General features: G+C 30.2%; 1 protein-coding gene across 1 annotated transcript; it reads left to right on the forward strand.

The window, feature by feature from the left end:
* Positions 1–16,976: 16,976 nt before the first annotated feature.
* On the forward strand, positions 16,977–22,215 carry LOC109805931 (serine/threonine-protein kinase D6PK). The gene is made up of 3 exons (XM_020368223.3): positions 16,977–17,435; positions 18,444–20,293; positions 21,058–22,215. The coding sequence occupies exons 2-3, from the start codon at positions 18,627–18,629 to the stop codon at positions 21,905–21,907; spliced, it is 2,517 nt and encodes an 838-aa protein (XP_020223812.3). The 5' UTR covers positions 16,977–17,435; positions 18,444–18,626; the 3' UTR covers positions 21,908–22,215.
* Positions 22,216–25,436: the final 3,221 nt, after the last annotated feature.

The raw sequence follows: 25,436 nt of genomic DNA on the forward strand, positions 1-25,436 counted from the left end.
CTTTTGAAATAAATAGATTTCTCCTCATATATATATATATATATATATATATATATATATATATATATATATATATATATATATACACTTCAAGCATACATGTCGATAGAGCTTTGGTTTTTTGATGCTTTTATTTTGGAAACAGAAATTGTATGGGTGTTAATAAGTGGCTTAAGCACTTGATAACTTAGTTGAAATGTGTTTCAAAGTGAACAAGTAGCTATATGATGGAGGGGGTGATGACGTGGTCTATGAGGTAGCCATTTGAGGTTCTAATGACATTGTCAAAGGAAAGATAAATGGTTAGGACAAAACAATGTGAGGGTGAGATTAACATGAAGTTTAAAAATTATGGTGCACCAAAAATTGCATACTATAGTTTCAGTCTATTTTTGTTGTGTTAATTTTTTTTAATTAAAATAAGACAACGGAAACAACTTTTTATTGTGCTATTTTTTTTACAGAAATGAAAATCAGTTTTTATTATATTATTTTTTGTATTAAATGAAAAGTAATTTTCGTTGCATATTAATAAAGTCATAATAACCTCAAGTATGTGGTTCAGCGGTAGGGGTTGATCCACGCTTAAGCAAGGTCAGGGATCCAAATCCTGCCTTGTATATGCAGTCGCGTTAAATCTTGGGGCCAGCTATCTCACCCTTTGAGATGCCTCCAACGTAGCGAGGAGATTAGTCACTGCTATCGGCGGTGGATATTTCAGGAACAAACCTAAAAAAAAATAAAGTCATAATAGAGGTTGTAGAAAACGAGTGACGTGTATAGGGTGAAGAAGAGAATGCGAGGGAAAAAAAGGTGAAATAGAATTTTTAATTAAAAATAAAATAAAAAGGGGTTGAGAATAACATGGGCTTCAAATTTGAGCTTTGGACTTTGAATCTGGGTTCCAGTCCATAACAGATTTATTTTATATTTACTCTCTAAACGTTAAAAAATTAGATGTTTTCATTTATCATATTACTCCTACATCAATATTTTTTTCTTTTTAATTTATAGAAATTGTTGAGTAATTATGTTATTAGTGTAAAATATCTACTAATTTTTTCAATGATTAATTTTTATTAAAAAATTTGATTAGTCATTTTTAATGAAATATTTTCTTTTAATCATTTTTTTATACATAAAAATTAAACTTGAGACTTTATTTAAGAAAATTGAATCTACTATCATTCTGAATAATTTGTTGATTTTTATATGTAAAAATTTAACTTAGTATTAATGAGTTTATGATAGTCACTGCTTAATCGAACATTGATGTTGACAAAAGAACAATTTGAATAGAAAGGTGGACTGTTAGTTTACCTGCGTCAAGAAAAAAACAAACTTTGTGAATATTATTTTTCTTTTTATAAATTAAAAGAAGTTCTTTTGTGTGGTTATTTTCACACTATATTATTATTTTTAATTTTATACGAGTTGGACTAGTCTTGAACGGGGAAGTCATCGTAAATAAATAACTTTTTAAAAAATATAATAAATAAATAATATTTTCATTTATTATTATTTTTTTAAAAAAATAAAAAATATAATAATTACCTAATAAATAACATTAACCTATTAGAAATAATTATTTATCTTATGATAAGGCCCTCCATTTTATATTATGATATATATTTAGATCAATTTATTTTATATTTTCTTTTAAAAATTGTTGTATAAAATTCTAGTAAAAGTTATAAAATTTTAAACTTATTATTTTTCCAATGAAGAAAATATATATAAAAAACTTAGATAAATTAGTTTTAGGAAAGCTTATTTTTCTTTATTCCAAATAAAAAATTCTAATAATACTTCACTAATTTATTTCAACTTTAGAGTCATTTTTAAGCTATAATAAACACTAAATAACTTGGAAATTAATTTTAAAGTTGTTAAACTAATCACTTGAATCATGTAGATATCCTTATTTTAAGTTTTTGTCCTTACACAAGAAAATTCTAAATTTTAATTGGTCTTCACGCAGTTTTTTGTTGCAATTTTTTACCGCCAGTAGAAAGGTTTTATAACAATTTTATATTATCAAAGGTTTTTTTCTTTTTATACTTCATACAATATCCTAAAAATAAAAACTAAAAATTAATTTATATAATTTAACTAACTAATATAAAGTCTTCAATCTATGCTATTATTGTTAAAGTTTTTTATTAAAAAAAAAAAAAAAAAACTTGAACTATAAAGTAACTTCTTTCGACAACACCAAAACCCCAAGCCGAATTCTATCACCGACTTTCTTTCCACAAATTTTGCATCTTAAAAGACTCATTTTTTTTTTAATATAATTATAATACTTTTAATAAACTACTTTATTAGTATAAAAAAAATGTTTCACTTTAAGGATCAATTAACGTTGAATTATAACCTTGTGTTTATATTAGAAAGATTTTACCTTTGTTAAATTTACATAAATAATGTAGGTCTTTTCTTTCTTTACGAAAAAATATAAGTTATGTAAGATGATGATAAAAATTATATTTAGTAGAATTCCTAAAAATGTTCTTAAAATAATTCCCCTATAATTTTTAATAATTTTGTCATTTATTGATTTGTACAGTATCATTATTTAATGGAGAAGGGTTTTTTCGAGGTTGTTATTTATTTATTTATTTTCAGAAACTACAACTATAATGTATTCACATTTTTTACCTACGTACTAGTACAAGTTATAACTGGCAGACTGAAATGTTAACGACGCAAAGTGCAAACCATCATCATGTACTAATATTCAAAACACAAAGATTTAATTATTATTTCATTCTATATAATTTCATAAATTTTAATTTTTAGTCTTTATAGTTAAGACTATTTTATTTTAATTTTTGTATATATTATTTTTTTAATCTCTCTCATCTATTTCTAAAAAACTAAAATGAAGTTTATGTAATTAGGAGGACAAAAAGGGAACCAAAATAACATGTATAAAGATTAAAATAAAATATTTTTATTTAAATTTAATAGTGATATATTAACAATATATAAAATAATTTTACACTACCAATCAATCAAATATTATTAATAATATGATCTTTTACTTATAATAAAAATTAACAATTTACCATAAATGCTAGTGAATTGTATCATCTATTTTCTCTTTTTTATTTATAGGAACTTAAATAGAAAGTTATGAAATTATAGGAAGCAACAAAGTAATTAAAACAGAAAATTTGAAGTAAAGTTTTGATCTGCTGGAGTGAAGGTGATAGGTTGGCAATTTGTCTTGTCTTGTTGGACGAGTTATTGGTCTGAGTCTTGAAATGAAAGACAAAAGACAATTGGTCCCCTCCAAATAATACTTAATGAGAATTGAGAGTTCCAAAATTTCTATAACTGGCACAAGAATGGTTGTTCTTTCTAATTTGCTAGTCCATCATGAATGTTATAGTCGATGTGTTGTTATAAGATGTTTTACCTGAATCATGTTTCATCTATAATGCACTCATTTTATTTTTATTTGGTAAGTCAATTATTTTAACATTATTTGAATTTAATTAAAATGACCAACAGTGTGATGTTTTTTATTCAATTATATATTGTTATGCTTATTCATATAAATTTTCCATAACTCTTAAAGAATAAATATGAAGGAAAAAAGAATCTGATTCTCCTACAAATTAATTTTTTTATTCATGGGAATCAAATTCAGTACAAAAAAGTTTACAATAAAAGCAAAATGTGTGTGTGAAAGATTTATCGGTAAGGATCTAGTCATTTAAGTGTATTTAAGATTTTTTATTATCATGTATTGGTTGGATGTTACATTTTGTTCAAGGTTGAAGAGAAATGTCCGACAAATCGAACACTTATTGATCTATCAAAGTATTTTATTTGGCCTATCGATGTGACATCTAAATCCTTGCAACACTACCATGGAAGTATCTTATTGATGAGAAGCCAATAATTGACAAGTCTTCGACATGGAAATCTAGGACATATATGGTACACACATATATATATATATAAGAGTGTTACCTTTAAAGATTTGATATTTAAGTGTATTTAAGACCTTTTATTACCACGTAATGGTCGGATATTATTTTATGCTCAAGCTTGATCACAAAAGGAAATATTTGACAAATCAAGCACTTCTTGGCCTACCAAAGTATTTTGTCCAACGTATCCGTGTGACATCTAAATCCTTGCAATGCTACCATGGAGATATCCTATATTGATGCGAAGCCAATAGCTTGTTAATATACTCCTATAAAAGAAATAAGTGTATGTTAGCAAACTCCACAAGTATTTAATAACTTGCACCACTTATTTTTTAAGAAAAAAGTTGACAAGCTACCACCTAGGTACATTTTTAACAAAACATGTTTTAGAAAGTAATATATTAATTTTGACTTTTTTTTTAAACATAAAAGCACCAAAAAAAAAACAATAAGAACACTTAATTTTTAACATAGTAAATGATATATTTTATTATAATATGTATGTAAAAAATATTAATATAAAAAACTTAGTGAAAACATTTACCTTTATAATTACCAAGGTGAATCCATTCCTACACCCATAAGATTTCATGCAATTACATACATACCCTGATTTTTTTTCCTTCATTAATCTCTTAATTGTTTGACAAATATATTACATCATCACTGCCCAAACATTATACAAACTTTCTCTAATTATTTAAAAAATAGTATACCATATATTCCTACAAAAGAGATTGTTGTAAACATATTAATATATAGAGTATGAAAGTTGTGTACAATCTCACGAAATCTAAGAAAGTGTCTCTTTATGAAAATTAAACTCTATTTGATTTTTATATATTTGAAGAAATTTGATGATTGCATCCAACGAGGATCTATGTTAGATCATGGTAGCATAATTAGGATCACCTCATGCATTTGCATGGATGATGAGCCCGACATACATGTTTGTTAACTTGCATCTTTTTCCCTTTCTTCCATCTTTATCGTTTTTCCTTCCTTCTTTATCAAAATAGGATAGAAAAGGTTCCTTGTATTCTTCGGTGTGTTTTTGTTTCTTCCAGCGTGTTTGGTCTTATTTACTGGTTGTGCATCATTATTACACATCCAAGTAAAAGCATTGAACATTTTCCTTTTCTTTGTCTTGGCATCATGGCGTCAAGTTCAAAGCTTTCACATTGCAACAAGTGGTCACCAAGGGCTACAGATTTTGCTTAATTCTCGTGTGTTGCAACCTTTATATCACATGTCCTACGCCTTTTTCATTAATAAACTTTAATTCTAGGGCTTCATCCGTAACCTTTCCTTTGCGGGGCTCATGAATTCATTTGGTAGCTATTGTCAATGCCAATTCCACGTGACACCTTCCATAATTTAGTGCATAACAAGTCCAATTTCAATTTCTCTAAACATGCATAGTCTATGCATTTAGGATACAAATCGATCCATTGGAAATTTTGTAGAATCCATGGTGTGAATGGTTTGTTACTTAGGAATATCATGTATATATGATCATAATATTTATTTAATCAAATCATAAAGTTAACTAGAAAGCAGCACAAATAAAATAAATTTAGAGTAAAAAAAATATTGGAGTCTTTGAAAGTGTATATTGGGAATAGTGTGGTCCCTAAAAGTAAAGAAGTTATAAGTTTGTCCTTGAAAGTAGGTTTATTTAAGTTCTTAAATTTAAACTACTTATTATCATTTTAGTCTCTCTTAACTTTTATTCATATATTATCATTTAAGTCATTCATTTTTTTTTTTAATTTTGAACTAAAGTGAGTAATTTTAACATTTTAGGGACTTCTTTTTGAGTTTTCATTTTTTAAAGATTAAAATATTAATGACTTACACTTTAATATATACTTGAATGATGTTTCTTTTTTATCTTAAAACTCAACAAAAAGTAAAGCGTAGGAGTCAAACAAACCCTAGAAATCAAAGTATTAAGTGAGTATAAAGCATAAAAAAAAATAATGTCTTTACTATTAATTAATATTTTGTGGTATATATGGTAGATAAATAATCACGTTCTTTTGTAAATATGTATGTGGTTAAAAGTTGAATTCACGTATATCCATGAAAAAAAATTATTAGGAGAAAGGAATTCTTTAAATAAAGTTATATACATATCTCAGATTAATCTCTTTAGACCAAAGATACCCTAGGTACGAGGAAAAGAGAGATGTGTTAACCAAAAGAAACTCATGCAATTGCTTCCCATTTTCAAACAACCCATGCATTTTGTTCCTCTGAATTCTCCATGCTATGGAGAAAACAATCGTCACCAGATCCTAGGAAACACTAGGTCTACCACGTGAAAGCTTAAGGGACCATATATATATAGAGACCAAACACTTAGGGCAATTAACAAGCCAGCAGCACCACCAAAAATTGTAAATACATTGTTGTCTATCCACAAATCGTACAATCATCCATGCCTCCTTACCTCAACTCTCGCTAATAAGTGCATGCATACCAAATATGAGTATAAGGATAACATTGAATACTCAAGCAAAAAAAGAAAAAAAAGGTACAACATTAAACAATGTTGTTGTGTGTCCCCAACCCATATATAGGAGCTTTATAAAAGTCACGTTCTCGATCACCTAGCTAGCAAATTGTTAATTAAAAGCCTTTATCTTCCACTCCCTCAATTCTTAATGAGTCAATTTAAAAATTATATTTTATGTGTGCGGGTTAGAGAATATATAACTCTTTTTAATTAAGTAAATAAAAGTGATTTTTGTTTAGTCACTAATTGCTTGGCTAAAAATAGACACAAAAATCTAATATAGGATAGAGTTTAATTTGCATGCATAGACTGTATAAACAATTTTTAAATTACTAATCAATTACAAATTATAATATTCATGACAGGTATGACTATTAAATAGTTTTGGTAAAAATTAATAAATTTAGAGTAATATACATGTAGAATCACTTATATAATATTACCTTTTGTGTTTATCTTTTTATTAGTTACTCTCGTAGCTTGGCTCATAGCTTAAGTTCAATAAGTACACAAATCTAATATAAAATAGTTTAGTTTATAAGTCATTTTGGTAAAAATTACAGGTAGATTGAGATGATAATACACATATAATAATTTATACAATATATATGTAATAATTTATGCAACATCCTTTCGTGTTTGTCTCTTTAACATAATCATTTATTAGATTTCATATTTTTATTCTTTTATCTATTTCTTTCTCTTGGTCGTAAAATTTATATTGTATAATTAATTTTACCAATAACATTTCCTATTAGAATATTATATATAAAATTTGTCATGAACGTATAAAAACTTTTTAATTTTTTTACATCGTCTGTATATATAACTATTTTCTCTGTACATAAAATATGACGCTAAAAACGTTTTTTTGACTTATTATACATATTCTAGTAATTACACCGCTCTTATAAATCGATTCAATTTTGACCCATATAAATATAAAAGAACAATATTTGTAATATTGTTTAAATGCTGGTATATTTTAGAAATTTTAATGAAGTTTATAAACCACTTTTCAGAAGTATGATTTTCTTGACAATGTAATCAATATATTATTACAGTAATATAAAAATTTACATTTACATTGAATTGAATTGAAACTCAATAAATACTTTATTTTAAACTGGTTGAGAAATTATCACAAAATTTATAGTCTAAATGTAGGAACCAATTGAAAAATTTAGAAAATAAATATAACATATTTAGTGTATCAAGCTTTAGAAAAATATTACTCCCTTAAAAAGTAATTGTACATGAAGATTTAATGCAAATAAGCATTTGTATGAAGTCAAGTCATATTAGAAACAGGCCTTTTGAAGATGAAGATTTATTCATATATAATACAACATCAACCACTTCCTATTTTCTTTAGTATGCAAGTCAATGCTTCAAAAGGCCAAAAGAAATTTTAAAGAGTAGATTTAAACCGTCAAAAGCTCATTTTACTACTCTTTTGAGAAGAATTGCTATCCAACTTTTTTTTTTTAAAAGACCTCACATAACTTAATTAGGCTATTATTTTTTATTATTAAGCTAAAGTTTTGTTAGAGAAAAGTGTATAAAATATTCAGAAAAACTAAAACATCAACAATAGAAGATTAACATAAAAAACTTCTAAATGTATTCAAAAGAGCATTCCAACTTCGACTCACGCATTCTATTTTCCACATGTATTATCTTTGAATTGGATCGTGATGAAGGACTAATGGTACCATATGGATATGATTAAGTTTTTCAGAAGAATGCGTGTAGAAAACTATCTAGAATTGGGTCAAAAGTAAAAGTATTGAGTTTAGCTAGGAGTTGTCACTTGTTACTAACATAAAAGGACAACTCTCACAGTTGAAGCAACCTTCTAAACATTCATTTTGTCATATATTAATTTGGAGTTTGAACTTTTTTTTAAAATGGGGAATGCATTTTGGAAGATAATGTGCATTTATAATTGTTGATTATAAAATCAACCATTAAAATTTATGGTAAAATTAAATTCTTACAAAATAAAATATAAAATCAATTACAATATTAAACGTTAATTTTTTAATTAATAATTATTATTATACTTTATTCTTTAAAATGTATTTTTCTTACTTTAAAAGGGTTAGATCCATTAATTTGTATTTTGTCAATTGTCATATATACATAACTAAGAAGTTTTTAAGTTTTTAAGAATTACAATTCATTTCTTTTCTTATTATTCTCTAAATTATTTTAAAAACGATTTTTTTCAATTACTTAATTAGTAGTCATCTCTAAGTTCTATAACGTGTTCTTTAACGTTTTGAGGTAATATATACTCTTTTTTTTTGGCAATAATAGTGACAACTGATGATATTATTATAAACACCACTATACCATCATAGTTAGGATTGTTATTATTACTATCACTACCATTAGCATTGGCACGTAGTGATATCAACGATGGTGATGGTAACAACAACCTTGACTTTGGGGATAGTGGTGATGGATTATTAATTATGGTGGTAAGTAATAGTGATATTGATAGTTGCGGATTATGCGACAATAGTAATAATCTTGTGAGAGGTGTATATGATCAAGTTTCAATCTTAACCATTAATTATTTTTATCTATCTAGGTTATGATTCACTCTCATTTTTCATAATAAATAAGACATGCTCTCATTAGATATGCTCTCTCTCTCTCTATCTCTTTCTTTATCTATCTATCTATCTATCTATCTATCTATCTATTATATATATATATAAGAGGGTTATAATAACATCGGTGTAACTTTTACTAAGTATTACATCGTTCAATAACTTTATATTAATTATGAATTTTGTAAATCCAACCGTTAGATTGAAAATTCATATCACTTTATATGTATATCAAATTTTGTTAAAATTGAACAACAACTTGAAGATAATCAAAATGTTCATATTTTAGATATTTTGAAATGAATATATTACGTCATTTTTTTTTATAAGAATGAAGTATCAAATCATCTTGGATTAAATATAAAATTTTATATATATATATAATACAAGAGATATGAACTTTCAATATAACAGTTGAATTTTCAAAATTCACATTTAATATAAAGTTATTGAGCGATGTAATACTTAGTAAAAGTTACACCAGTGTTATTATAACCCTCCTCATATATATATATATATAACCCTCCTCACACACACACACACACACACACACACACACACACATATATATATATATATATATATATATGAGGAGATAACTATTTACTCCATTCAACAACTCTTGTTGTACATCAAATTTCAATTATCAAACTATTGAATTACAAGTTTTTAAAACATATATATAGCAAATCTGCAAAGTTTTAAAAAGTTTGAAAACTATATGATATTATGTTTCATTAATTCAAATTGATGGATAATCATAAAATATTGTATATGTTATTTTGAATTAATGAAATAGAGGATCAAATAGTTTCCAATTTTCTTCTAATTTAACGGTTAGATCGTTAAAATTCAATGTAGAACATGATTTGTTGAGTGGAGTAAGTCTAAATAGAGTTACTTTTAGAGTAAGTGGATTTATCCTATTATTAAAAAGTGTAGATATAGATTATAATAACACAAAATATGTTGTTAAATCTCATTTAAAATTAACATTAAAATTGTGCATAACTACAAGTTAAATAGATATATGACTTCATATATTGTACTTAGTAACATTTTTTTGTATATTATTATATGTAATATTTCTTGTAGTATGTCTAACAATATTAAATTATATTTATTAATATATAATATGTAATTCAAAGTAAATAACATGATTGCATATTTAAGTATATATTAACTAAATATAATATATTTATTACTTTTTTTATTAATATATGGTAATGATAGTGATAATGTGGTGGTTTTTACATGAGAGTGGTGTTTATGGTTGTGGTGGTCACAATGATAGTGACAATTGTGGTTGTGACAAACCATGAAAGTGATGATATTGGTATAGTAGTGGTGGTTATGATTGTCGTCACCTACATACAACAACAACGGCAATAGCAATAATGGTCGGAGAGACAATGATAATGGTAGTTAGGATTGTCGACACTATGCATGTGGTAGCAACGATGAAGGGAAAAGTGGTTGTAGTAGTGATCAAAGTGGTTATGATAGTGGTGACGATGGTCATAGTAATAACAATGATAATAGTAGAGATGATGTGGTTGTCGCCACCACCACCATCATTCCCACTAGGGTTGATCCAATAATAAATAAGACTTAAGAAAATTTAAGTTTTTCTTTAAACAAGAAATCTATGTTAATTTTTTTAGTCAATATATAAGTCATTTTTTTACTAATATATGTTGCCTTTTTATACTTAATAAAATATATAGCAAATATTTTTTTTACTGGAGAGCTTAAAGCCAACATTTTAGTAGTTTTAGTTACCCTTAGGCGAGCTTTGGCTAACTACTATATAAATAATGGTGCATGGTCTGAGGATCCCAATAATGTCATTAGTTTCCTATCTAGTGGTTAAGAATGTATCATCTCCTATTTACCATTATCCTTGACCCCATTATAGTTGCCACTTATTACTTAATCCTCTTCCTCTTATCTCTCATAATAAATCATTGCTCTTCCCGAATACACTTCATATGTGTATATGGGGGGATTCTCTTAGTAGAAAGCGTTTTTAGACTTTTTTTTTCATTAAGATGGATTTTTGAATTTTTTTTAATTTCTTATCTATTTTAATTTTATCACATATATTTTAAATAAAAATATTTTTTTAAATAAATTATCAATGAGTAAAAATAATTTTATATGCTTGAAAAATATATTTATATGCTTAAAAAATACTAGTATTTTATCATATACATTTCATAGACTAAATATTTATTATATATAACTAAAATTTGTATTAAATTATATTTATAAATAAATATTATATTTAAATATATAAATTATATCTACAATTTGTATAAATAATTTTTTTAAACATATAAATCATATTTAAGTTTTACAAATGGAATGCTCCCATAACTCATCCCTGTTGTCAACCACTTCCACGCTCTGTATTTAGCAAATTCAACTACTTCAAGTGCATCACAAAAACAATATTTTTGTTATATACAAAAATATCTAGCTTGTCTAATGTACATCTAAAATACTATTTAAATGTGAATTACTGTCTTATTTGAGAACAATTTTGTCGACTTCTCTTTAAGGAGAGTTCTTTTAGGCACTTTTCTTCACTCTGATGGGTTTTTTAGGTTTTAAGGAAGGATCTACTTACTCTAAGAGTAAATATTGGTAGATTTACTTCACTCAATAACGCATGTTTTATATTAAAGTTTAATTATCCAACCGTTAAATTAAAAATCTTTAATGTATAGATCAGGTTTACAAAATTTTTAAAAATTTGAAAAGTATATAATACTCTGTTATGTAGATTCAAATCAACGTATAAAATATTTTTATGATTACCCATCAATTTGAATTTGAATTAATGAAGCAAAGTATCAAATAATTTATATATATATTTTTTAAAATTTGTACTTGATCAATACATTGAGAACTTTTAATTTATCAGATAGATCATTAAAATTTGATGCAAAACACAAGTTATTAAGTGGAATAAGTCTTCCGATAGGAAGTGAATTTTTTCTCGTTTTGTAATGATTTATTTCAATTTGTATTTCTCACATATATTTCTAAATAAAATTTAATATTTTTAAAATAAATTATCAATAATTAAAAATTATCTTGCGTGAATTTTTTCATAAATAAAAAATATAATTGATATGTTCAAAAATATTTATTTATATAAATTTAAAAATAATATATATATATATATTTAAATAAATAATATATATAATTTACTATAAATTTTATTTAAATATAATAAACATTTAGATTATGTAGTGTGCAAGTAAAATACTAATTCTTTTAAACCATAAAAATAATTAATATTTAAAGAGTTTATTAACCATGATAAAATATTTAATATTGTCAATTAATTAGAAATTAAATTTTTATATAATTTTAAAAATAATTATTATAAAAATTAATAAAATTATGAGAAATGACACTAGGTGATTGAATACAATTGAATATCTAAATGTTGTATTTATTAAGTTAAACAATTAATTAAGGAAGTTGAATAGAAGTAATGATAATTAATACAAATACGAAACTAAAATTAAGATTAAATTACACATTTAATATTTGGTTCACTTCTATTTTACTTATATAAGATGATGTTTTGTTATAAATTTTTCAATGATTAAACAAGTTCTATTTAAATACTATTTGCATGAGTTATAAATAGTTAAACTTAAGGAGTAAATATGTTTCAAATTTTTATGTAAATCCGGTAATATCTCTACTATATAGATTTTTACAACCCCTTGGACAACTTGGGCATCAAAGACATTAATGCTCTAATTTGAGAGGAGTGTTGATATGAACTTTAAATAGTTAAATTTAAATGGTATATTTGTTTCTATCTTTTAATGTAAATCCGAAAGTATTTCCACTATTTGGAAAATTGTATTTTATTTCCTTATATAAATTAGTCATAGGTGTGTAGGGAAAATAAATTGTGCAACGTCTCTATTAATATTAGAGATTATTTTCAAAATGATATAATGAAATATGAAAAGAGCCGATTTTCCTATCTATTTTGTTTAACAAATACTTCATAAAATAAAAAGTATTTTAATCGCAATGTGAACTCCACCTATTTCATGTAAGTTAGCATAAACAAAATATAAATCTAAGTTTTATCTAATAAAACACTTTGGCAAGCCTCAACTGTAACAGCCCAATTTTAACTGGGCCGTGGGCCCAATTCGTTGCTCGGAACGGGCCGTTTCAAAAGTGAAACAGGCCGTTTTGGAATAAAGAAATTAGGGATGGCAAAACGGGCTAGCCGGCCCGTTTTGGCCCGACCCGCCATTGGCCCGCCAAAAACGGGACGGGCCGGGCTGGCCCGCCAATGTAAAACGGACTGGAGATGCTGGCCCGCCCCGCCTAAGATCGGGCTGGCGGGCTGGCGGGCCGGCCGCTTACAAAAAATAAAAATTAAAAAAAAATGGAAAAAAAAATATTTTATGGTCAAATAAAAAAAATTGCTACAAATAAATAAATATAACCATATGAAATTAAAAATGCATACATATTGTACATAATATATGTTCAACAAAAACAAATTACAAACTTAAAACAAAATCAAATAGAAATTAGTCCATTTACACCAAAATCAAAACCAAATTATAAACTTACAAATTATTTATAAACTAAATTTTTTGATAGTCCACAAAACAAGTTTAAATACAATTAATTAACTTTAAATTTTTATTTAAAGAATATTAGAAGCTCTCTTGAAAGAAGTTGTCTCTACTTTTTTTCTTAATCATCTTCATCCTCATCTTCTACATCAAAATAAAATAAACATAAAAATAATTAAATTATAAAAAAAAAATATGCGGGCCGGCGGGTTGTGGCTGGCCGGCCCGCTATTTGGCCCGGCGGGTTGGCGGGCTTGGTAGGGCGGGCTTGACGGGTTGGCGGGTTGAAATAGTTGGTCCGGCCCGCCAATTTTTGGTGGGCCAACGGGCCGGCCCGCGGGCCATGGCCCACTTTGCCATCCCTAAAAGAAATTGCCTAAAAAACGTAGTTGAGAACGGGCCGTTCTGGTTGGAGAACGGGCCGTTCTGGATGAGTCCCGGAACAGGCTGTTCTGGTTTTGGAACGGGCCGTTCCAGTGCAAAAACTTGCGTAGCTTTTTCGGGCCTAGAACGGGCGTTCCACTTTTGGAACGGGTCGTTCCGGGTTAGGTGAGGCAGATTCTTATAAATAGGAGACCTCACCTCTCATTTTCTCAAATTTCTCATTCTCTCTTCCTATTCTCTTCTGTTCTCTCTTCTTTCCCTCTTCTTCTCTCTGAAGACCAAGGGATACTTAGAGGAGGAGACCAAGAGATCCCTATTTTAGTTCAACTGTTGTTTATCCAGGTACAGGGGAAAAAAAGATTATTTATATGTAGAGTTACATGAGGGAATTGGGTAGAGGAAGAATCCTTTAGGATTATGAGTAATTTTATAATTATTTCTATTTGGAGAATTATTAGTTCAATTAAGAATTATATATTGAGGTTTATGAATATGCTAATTTGTTAGAATGATGATCTGGGAGAGAGAACGAAATCGTAGAAAAGTGCTGGTGAGCTAGGTTTTAGAATAATTAGGGGTTTTACTGTTTATGTTGATAATTCCATTGATTATTATTACATTTATGAATGTTATATTAAATTGGTTATTCTATTAATTTAATATTGTATTAAACTGGGGAATTAATTGAGTTTCATATTATTGTTATATTATTGTTATAATGAGTATTCATGGTGAATTGCTTGATGGGTATGTGAATCGTTACATTGTGTGAACTTATCAGTATGTAGTATAGAATTGTGATATGAGATGAGATGTTGTGTGGATATGATTATGATTGTGACTGTGGTACATCACACTAATGACTAGGGATGAGACGAATCCTGGGAGGTGATGCTTCAGGGATGAGCGTGCCCCTGGCATGGTGTCAGATGAGTTAGACAATTAACACGCATCACTTATGTCAAATATAGCAGTCCTGACATAGAGTTAATTGCAAGAGATTGTGTGGATTGTAATGTGATTGTGGTTCCTCGCACTAATGACCAGGGATGATACGAACCTTGGGTAAGTGATGCTACAAGGACAAGCGTACCCCTAGCATGGTGTGGGATGAGTGAGGCAATTAACACGTATCACTTGTGTTAGTTGTGGCGTGGTCTTGACATAGTGTTAATTGTAAGATTTATGTGGATTGTGATAGATTGATGTGATTATGATTGTGATGTGATTGTGGTTCCTCACATTATGACTAGGGGTGGCACGACCTTGGGCAAGAGATGCTATAGGCGTGACCTTGGCATAGGGTTGATTGCAAGATTTGTGATGATTGTTATGATTGCGAATTGTGACGTGATGATGATGCGCGATTGATAAAGTTATGATACATTGAAATGTTTATGAATATTTTGTTAAGTATCGAATTATAATGAGATGACATGTTGTGTGTTTGCATGTACTTTATATATAGATGTTTTCTTTTCTCACCGTACAATTTTGTGGATGTTTTAGGTGAATAAGATCCGGTTGCGAGTGACATCTAGAATGCCAACAGTTAAATTAGGGGTATGCTCTGATATTGTGACATCGGGACAGAGGACTTTTAGGACAGAATTTTTATATGGATTTGGAATTGTAAATATCATTTTGAAAATAATTTGTAAACTCTTGCGTTTCATTTTCTAAATCTTTATTATTGTGGTTATTGAAGAACGATTTTTGAAGTTTCTCATGTGAACCCTTTTACCGAAATTTTAAACATTTATTTATAAAGTTACAATATATGTGTTGGGGTAGTAAGGGTGTCACATCAACACCTTACCAAGGTGTATAAAAAGACACTTTCATATGTTTATGAACACCAATAAATACAAAAAGATCGGGAGTTGACATTCCGATTAAAATGCTCTTAGCTTTATAAAGTGTTTTAAGTAAAACTTGATTCATACTAGTTGGACTGTTCATGAAACAAAAATCATCTTACCAAGCTTTGAAGTTTTTGCTAAGTTGTGATTAACAATACTTCTCACATTTTAAAAAATATTTACAAAATCATTATAAAACACAACTTATTTTCTTGTGTTAATTTATAAGTCATACATAACTTATTTTAATAATTATGTTATTAATGTAAAACATTTACTAATTGTGTGATGATCAAATTATGTTAAAAGAGCATGTTACTATTAATATCTTTCATCTTAATTATGTTTTTAATAAAAATGAATTCAATTCTATTCAAATTAACGAATTATTGATACCCATTTTTACTTGTTTATCTATTTATAAAATAAGAATTTTTGAATTAATTTTTTTATAAAAGCCCCCTAACTAAATATATTTTTAATAGATTCTTAGTTAAATAAACCAAATATCTAACGTACTAGTCGAATCTACATAACATAAGCAAGATTTGACCTAATTAATTTATGATTTGTTTGTTTGGTAGTGAAAAAAGCTGAAGCATTTATGTTATGATTACAATTCACAAATGTAAGAGAAGAAATAATCAGCCATGCCTAACATGGGACCCTCTCAAGTTGTATTGTACAACAAACCTCCCCAATTAGAGCTTCTACTAGGACTAGGACACTCTATACACCTGTAGGACTTAGGTACATTAAGTCATTAACATTAAGATCAACATTACTACACTTTTTTTTTAATGAAATGATACACATAATTTCAAACTTAACAATTAAACATTAATTTCTACTAACAAAATATTACTTTAACACAAAAAAAAAAATCGAATTTAAATGTACTAAGTTTGCTCCTTATCTTAGAAAGATGTTAGAAGCACTCTATGAATAGATAAACATTACTACACGTTTCGTATACTCATGGCTATACCTGCTATCACTGTCGTGTGTGTAATTTAATGTAGTATTGTGTGAGTCTCTGCAGCACAACACCATGTGTTAATGTTGTGTACAGCACACACACAACATAACATAAATCATAGTAAATGTTTTTTTTTTTTTTTTGTGCCATTAGATTACAGAGAAAAGAAAAAAAGAGTGGTAGTACTAGTAGGTGGTAGGAGGTGTAGTTAATAGCAATAGCAATTGCAATACTTGCTTGCCACTGTCACACACACTGCTCCTTCTCATCCTTCTCGTGATTACCATTTCAACCTTTTCTGTTTTCTCTTTCCTCACTCACTCACTCACCTTTTGCTTTTCCTTCTCTCTCTGTCTCTTTCAACTTCAAACTTCAAACCCTAGCCATAGTCTTTTGAATCTTCCATGCTCCTCTTCTCTGAGTTACTTTGCATATGTTACGGTTTTGGGGTCTTTCAATTTTCCTTCACACTGGGCTTTTGGGGTGGTTTCAGGTAATGTTTGTCCCTTTTTGTTCAACCCTTTTTTTTTTTGTTTCTTTAATTAATTATTGCCTTGATTTTAGGGGTGGTTGCCGTTGCTGGATTTGTTTGCTTGAATCTGCAAGTTTTTTTTTTTTCCCTTGGATGATGATGGTTTTGCAATTTGATTGTAATTTGTGAAGCTCAAACTGGTTTTTTTAGCTCTTCTTTCAAATTTGATCCATGGGGAGGAAAATTGGTGAATGTATTTATGCTTTTTATGTTTATTTAATTTTACTTATTTTCTTAGTTTTTCTTTGTGAATTCTCTCTTTCGTTGAGTTTCCTTCTTCGTCTCCACCTGGCTTTGAATCCAGGGTTGCTTTTGGACAATTTTAACTTTAATTCTGATACTAATTCTGTGTTTTGGGTTGAGCTTTGAATTTTTGATCCCTTCTTTTTTCCCTGATATCTACTCTCACCTGTGTTTACTACTCTTTACAAAATCATGAAAAGTATCTCACTTTCACATTCACATCATCAAACACTAAATCTGAACATAAAGGGGCTCTCCATGGTTGCTCTCCATCAGGGATGTAAATGCTGGGGGATGGCCTAGTGTTTGGCCTCAGGTTAGAACATCAGAGAGGAACAGATGTAGGGATGAGTAATGGCAAAGCAAAAATAAAAATAAATAGGAAGATGGGGGTGGGGGAAGAAATGAATTGTCATTTTTACAATAGTGGTAAAAATGTGTTAGTCTTTTCAAATTATAAGGATATGTGTTTATTAATTTGTTTTAGGAGTGATTAGGTGAGGTGAAGGTCCACTTCAGTTTGTCTGGAAAGTTGCTGTTTGAACGCATGTGTCTTTTGTTTTTCCTTGTTTTTGTATCTACACAAAGTATTTTAATATTTTCCTAACTTCTAATAAATATTCATGTTGATTTCATGGATAGATACTAATACATTGAAGTAAATGTCTTCATTCGGACCAGAATTCTTGTCTTTTCCAATCTAAAATATTAATGCTAAAATTTCAGGTTTCAATGTTATAAGCAATAAAGGGATTCAAGGCAACCAACCAAATCTGTTGAGAACTATGACTGAAGAGAAATCTGGAGGATTCCCTTTGCGGTTGTTTACTTCTGTGCATTTCTCTTTGTGACTCACTTTTAGAATTGGTCTAAAATTGCATTGCCCTTTCGTTTGTCAATTTATTAAATATGGATAGCTCTGGTAATACATGTGAGATAATGGAATCAAGGGAAGAGATAATTTCTGAGTTCAAAATGGATGAAAAACCTGAGAGTAGTTGTGCCCACAAATCAGGAAAAAGGTATTCAATTGAAGATGACATTAATCGGCTTTTCCAGGCAATTGACATTAAAAGTTCATCTAGAGGTGTTAGTTCATCACGTTTACAAAAGAGTGCTCTCAAAAGGCCAATAAAAGTCAGTTCATCTCAGGCATCGGGAATTGGCATCTCAGAGCCTGTAAGTTTAAAGCAGGCTCTAAGAGGGTTGTGCATCTCTCAGGCCTCAGAAATGGCTGCTTTGAAGAGACTGTCTAAGCCATGCAGTTCATCTAGAGTATCAGAGGCAGGCACCATCAAAAGGTTGTACACAGCAGTGGTAGATGAGGGGAAAGGGAACTTGGTTGAAATTTCTCTGGTGCCAGAGATATCTGCACCTTCTGATAAATTGCCCAGTGTAACAATATCAAGTTCAAGCAATAATCATTCTAGTCCTTTGGTTGATGCCGCAAAACCAAAAGAAATGATAACTGGGTTTTCATCCCCAGATCAGATTGTCCCTCTACCATTAGAGGTTGTGGGTGAGAAACCAATCATGGGGATTGGAAATCCAATTCTTGCAAATTTGTCACCAGTTGCCTCTGCAAGTGAAGAAGTGACAGAGGTCAGAATGGATCCTGCTTCCTCAAGCAAAGCTTCTCTTGGTTCTTCACTACCAGATAAAGGGCAGGAAGCAAATATACCTTCTGCATCTTGTCAACCTAGCTCTAGCACTGGTAATGTAGTGGATAAATCCACAAGTGGTAATACATGTTTGTCAAAACCAAGATTCAATAACTTGAACTTCCTTAAGAAAAGAGTAAAGCAAGATTTAAGTTCTGCCTCAAGCTGCTCCACTCCATGTATAAGAAATGATCTGGGTTCTAGTACAAGTAATTTGGACAAGGAAGTAGGCAATTCTGATTCAAAGCATGAAGCGAAAGAAAATGAGAAACTGTCTCCTAACAGTTCAAATCATAGCATTGAAGTTAACTCAATTAATGTTGTTACAGAGTCAAGCAAATCTGGTTTCAGCTTGAATTGCAATAAGAGAGCCAAGTTTCTGGTGACAAAAGTTGATGAGAAATCAAGATCAAAGGAAAAGGGTGAGTTCTCTCAAAGCTCAAAAAGCAGCATTGGTGAGTATAGTAGTAGCACAAGCATCAGTGAGGAAAGCAGTCTAAGTGGTTCCAGTCGCGGTGGCCACAGACCTCACATGTCGAAACACTTGAGATGGGAAGCTGTTCGTGCTGTTCAGCAGCAACATGGTAGTTTAAATTTGAAGCATTTTAAGCTGATAAGGAGGCTTGGTAGTGGGGACATTGGAACTGTTTATCTTGCAGAACTAATCGGTACAGGCTGCCTTTTTGCACTCAAAGTGATGGACAATGAATTTTTGGCAAGTAGGAAGAAAATGTTCAGGGCCCAAACTGAAAGAGAGATCCTTCAGATGCTGGATCATCCATTTCTTCCTACGCTGTATTCCCATATTGCAACCGATAAGCTCTCTTGCTTAGTTATGGAGTATTGTCCAGGTGGAGATCTGCATGTGCTGCGACAGAGGCAACCATACAAGAGTTTCTCGGAACAAGCAACTAGGTAGGAGTTGTGGACTTTTCCAAAAAATATTTGGATCAATGTTGCCTGGATTCTTTATTCTGGTTATTTCTGTTTTTAAATTCAATCTTGTCTTCTTAGAGTAAGTTCATTAGTTTTTTCTTTTTTAAACCAAAGATATTAGCTATGTTCAAGAACATCAGTGGATCTTTTTTTAATTTATTGGGTTGTAGCATTCATTTATAAGTTCAGCTATCATTTTATGTTTGATGTTATGCACCAAATTAGAAAAGTTAAGTTCAAATCTCAGGATAATGGAAGTGAGGTATGTTAGATTTCACCTTAAAATCAATTGGCATCAAGTGAAGTTGCCTAATAAATATATTAGCTACACCCCGTGAATTGAGGCAGGCAATTGCTAGACCAGGCAATGCCTTCAAGAATAGGCAAATCACGAAGATGGGTTATAGACTCTGATACCATGTTATATTCCATTTTATAACCGTAGGAATCCCCAAGAGAACTGAATCAAATAGCAGTCTTTGAAATAGTCTTGAGTAATATACCAAAATGTCTTGTTTAGCCTGCAACTAAGCAAGATGTGGATCAAGTTTACTAGGTATATTTTATATAATTTAAACATCTTATACATGCTCTTTCCACTATGTATCATTCTTATTCAAGTGTAAATGCTGTGTTGTCTTATTCTCACTTTACCAGAAATAGATTCCTGACATGATCTAGGACAAGTGGATAAGTTTTTTTCACACATTTTCTTCACTACAGTCATGCCATTACATTTGCAGGTTTTATGTTGCTGAGGTTCTTCTTGCCCTGGAGTATTTGCACATGCTGGGAGTTGTATATCGAGATCTAAAGCCAGAAAATATACTAGTACGAGAGGATGGTCACATTATGCTGACAGACTTTGACTTGTCACTCAGGTGTTCTGTCAATCCAATGTTAGTCAAGTCATCTTCGCCTCACACAGATGCCACAAAAAAGTCATCCAGTCCCTGTTCTGAGGCTAGCTGCATACACCCTTTCTGTCTCCAACCAGATTGGCAAGTTTCCTGCTTTACTCCCATCCTATTATCTGCTGGAGCAAAATCTCGAAAGATGAAGGCTGACATAGCTGCTCAGGTTGGTCCACTGCCACAGCTTGTAGTGGAGCCTACCAGTGCACGGTCTAACTCCTTTGTTGGAACCTATGAATATCTTGCTCCAGAGATTATTAAAGGTGAGGGTCATGGGAGTGCTGTAGATTGGTGGACTTTTGGTATATTTTTGTTTGAGCTTTTATATGGTAAGACTCCCTTCAAGGGCCAATCAAATGAGGATACATTAGCCAATGTTGTGTCACAAAGCCTCAAGTTCCCGGGTACTCCAATAGTCAGTTTTCATGCGAGAGATTTGATCAGAGGTTTGTTGTTAAAGGATCCGGAAAATCGATTAGGTTCTGTAAAAGGTGCTGCTGAAATAAAGCAGCACCCCTTCTTTGAAGGCCTCAACTGGGCACTAATACGGTGTGCTGCACCTCCAGAGCTCCCCAAGTTTCGGGATTTTGGAAGTAGTGCTCCATTTATGGCTGCACAGAAGGAGAATGCAAATGATTTAGAGTATATAGAAGATTGTGAAGAGTTTGAGCTGTTTTAATTAGACTTGTCTTCTCTGCCCTTTCCACACCCCCCCCCCCCCCGTTTTCTTTTTCATTTCTTGTTGTGGGGGTTAGGAAATTGACTTGGTTTCAAAACCCGAACTCATCCATATAACACTTAGTATAGCTTATAGCATAAATGTAATTCAAACCTTGTGACAAATAGATAGATTAGTATATGTTTATACTGTACTAGAAGTTGCAAATCGATAAAGGAAAAATGAGCTTTTCTTTGGTTTGTCTGCTGGCTATTTCAGCCTCTACGATATTTTCAATGGACATTTCATTCCTTTTTCGATTGCTTCCATGGCTGAAACATTTGTCACTCTCCTTTTTTTTTCAGTTAATAATTCTCGTCATTTACATACCTTGTACGTTATTTCTTTCCATTACTTAGGCCAAAAGTTATTTAAAAAAGAAAAGCTATTTAAGTTTGTTATAGGCCTTTACATTTATGCAATTCCTTGAGAAAAGTTCCATTTCTGGACCAATCCAGAAATGTAAACAAGCAGAACAGTAGTAGAACTGGTTTTCTTATGTTGGTGATTTTGATTTAGTTCTTTGTAACCTGTAGTACTTTATACCATAATGAACTGGATAGAGCTGGTTCCCTTATTCTCGCTGTATACAGTTGTGGACATTTTCTTGGTTTGAAGCACATGTTGGAGTTGTTATGGCATTCAATATATGCAAATTTTAGGGTGACTTTGCCAGTTAAACAGGCATGAAAAAGGTTGCCTTATTCTTGCCGTATATGATGTTTTTCAGCTCTGGCTACAATTTTCTATCTAGTCTGATGTGAATACTGATGATACAGGATAAGTGATGTGCTCATCTTGTAAGGAACATGACCATGCTGAAGTTCCTAGTGATTACTGGCCAGTATGCTGGACAGCACAGGTTTGTGAAGGTAATAAATTATAATTCTTGGCTGGTTCAGTTTGTAGATAAAAGTAAAACATTTATGCCATGATGTGCATGAACATGAGTTGGAATGTTCTGTGCAAGGCATGAGCAGCTAAAGGCATGATAGTATATTCGGTATATCAAATTATTTCGTCAAGATTGGCAAATATTGACACATGCAGTGGAATTTCGTTTGGCTGAAATTACATGTAAAACAATTCTCATTTAAGCAATTAATACAGGACTGCCCCATTTTGTGACTTGTAAAGTATTTTTCCTGTAATTGCATTACTAATGCACATATTTGATTCCCATGATTCTTTTCATTGTTTTAAACTCTTCTTAGCTTCCTGATTCAAGTGAAAGCATTGCCTAATAATTTTTGCTTTCAGGCGTCTCTTACTTGTCATGTTTTGAATCTTTGGTATCTAATGACCATGATGATATCTTATTTTGTGTTGAAAAACTAATTCTCTGACTAAAGCCAACGTAAGTAATATGTTAATTTAATGGTCCAAACTGTTTGGTGATGCAGTAGTAACTCCACTAACAACTCAATCCTGACTAAAATTATACTTGTGATTTTTGCTCTGGTGGTGCCTGGTTTTAGGTGAACTTGAAGATTCTTGAGGATCATTGTTGGACAATATATAGCAGGGAATGAACATATACAGAAAGAATCTTAATCACCGAAACACCCAGAAGATCTAATTGTATGGCATGTACTATCAATATATATATATATATATATATATATATATATATATATATATATATATAAATATAAAACTTGTATTAGAGGTAAAAGAAAATCATGGGTACTATGGTGAGGAACTTTTGTACAATGTGATGGGATTATTTTTTTGATATTTGTCTGAGGGGATATTTTATGAGGGTTATTTTTATAGGGTTATTACACAAACATATTCCATAATGATGAGATATTGTCCGTTTTGGGCCTAAGCCTTCACGGTTTTATTTTTGGTCATCACTCAAAAGGCCTCTCAATCATTGAAGTATGTTTATGCTATATAAGTTGTTATTTTTTATCATATTTTATCGATGTGGGACTTGTTTGTATCCCAACAATCCTCCCCTCAAACAAGAGACCTAACCTTTCATGAGCGGAATCTGTCTTTATATATCATATTATCATTATCATTTTTTTTGTAAGGGTTATTGGTTGTCACCGGCTCTGATACTATTGATGGGGTTATTTTTTTGGTATTTGTCTGAGGAGATATTTTATAAGGGTTATTTTTATAGAGTTATTACACAAACATACTCTACAATGATGAGATATTGTCCGTTTTGGGCCTAAGTCCTTACGGTTTTGTTTTTGGTCATCACCCAAAAGGTATCTCAATCATTGAAGTATGTTTATATAAGTTGTTATTTTTTATCATATTTTATCGATGTGGGACTTGTTTTTATGAGCGATATTTTTATAGAGTTATTACACAAACATACTCCACAATGATGAGATATTGCCCGTTTTGGGCCTAAGTTCTCACGGTTTTGTTTTTGGTCATCATTCAAAAGGCCTCTCAATCATTGAAATATGTTTATGTTATATAAGTTGTTATTTTTTATCATACTTTTTTTGTAAGGATTATTGGTTGTCACCGAATCCAACCTACGGCTCTGACTGATAGGGTTATTTTTTTTGTATTTGTCTGAGGGAATATTTTATAAGGGTTATTTTTATAGGGTTATTACATAAACATACTCTACAATGATGAGATATTATCCGTTTTGGGCTTAAGTCCTCACGGTTTTACTTTTGGTCATCACCCAAAAGACCTCTCAATTATTGATGTATGTTTATGCTATATAATTTATTATTTTTTATCATATTTTATCGATGTGAAACTTGTTTGTATCCCAACATAATGGACTAGTAGAAGTAGGTGACTTTTTGTGACCCTTTGTTGTTTGGGTTGTATACCATGCAATAGTTGTCGATGACATGCTAAATGCAGCAAACTATTTATATACTATATACTTGATTCTTTCTCTTTTTAGTCCTATCCATCACATTGAATGATGGAACTTTCTCAGATGATTTTCTGAATATCAAAATGGCATATATACCTCTTTTTTAGCAAATATATGTGCTTTGTTGTCATGAAAATGTTAAATCACTTGATTTGTGCAGATAACAGTGTTTTTCCATGACAGACTAAGAAGTCATGTGAGTGTGTGACATACTGAAAGTTGATACCCAAGTAAGTTAACTGAAGATATTCAACCAAATTAGACCTGTGCTTGATATCAATTGTGCCAACAACCAATAAGGGTCTGGATCTCGACATGTGTTAAATTTGTTAACAATATCATGAACATTCCTCATATGTGTATGCATAGATTCATTCCATTGAGTTTTGTCTTGTCGACTCAGTAATATCATTCCCTTTGCATGAAAATGATAGAGCAACAAGTGGAACAGGAGCATCCACTAGGATATATGACAAACATGTGACATCATGACATGCATATGATAAGTAAATAATGTCCCCTTATAAAACTTTGTTGAAATATACTTGGAACTACAAATTTATAAGTGAAGTTTATTAAATAAAAAGTGAGACAATTTTGTGATTTTATGATAGATTTTGGTCA

This window comes from Cajanus cajan, chromosome 10 (genome assembly GCF_000230855.2).
Source record: "Cajanus cajan strain Asha chromosome 10, NIPB_CcT2T_4, whole genome shotgun sequence".
Classification (NCBI taxonomy): domain Eukaryota; kingdom Viridiplantae; phylum Streptophyta; class Magnoliopsida; order Fabales; family Fabaceae; genus Cajanus; species Cajanus cajan.

Bases quoted from the DNA above. Each gene is read 5' to 3' on its own strand.
- LOC109805931 (XM_020368223.3), top strand. From the start codon at position 18,627: ATGGATAGCTCTGGTAATACATGTGAGATAATGGAATCAAGGGAAGAG. The intron at 20,294-21,057 runs GTAGGAGTTGTG...TTACATTTGCAG, and splicing joins TTCTCGGAACAAGCAACTAG to GTTTTATGTTGCTGAGGTTC.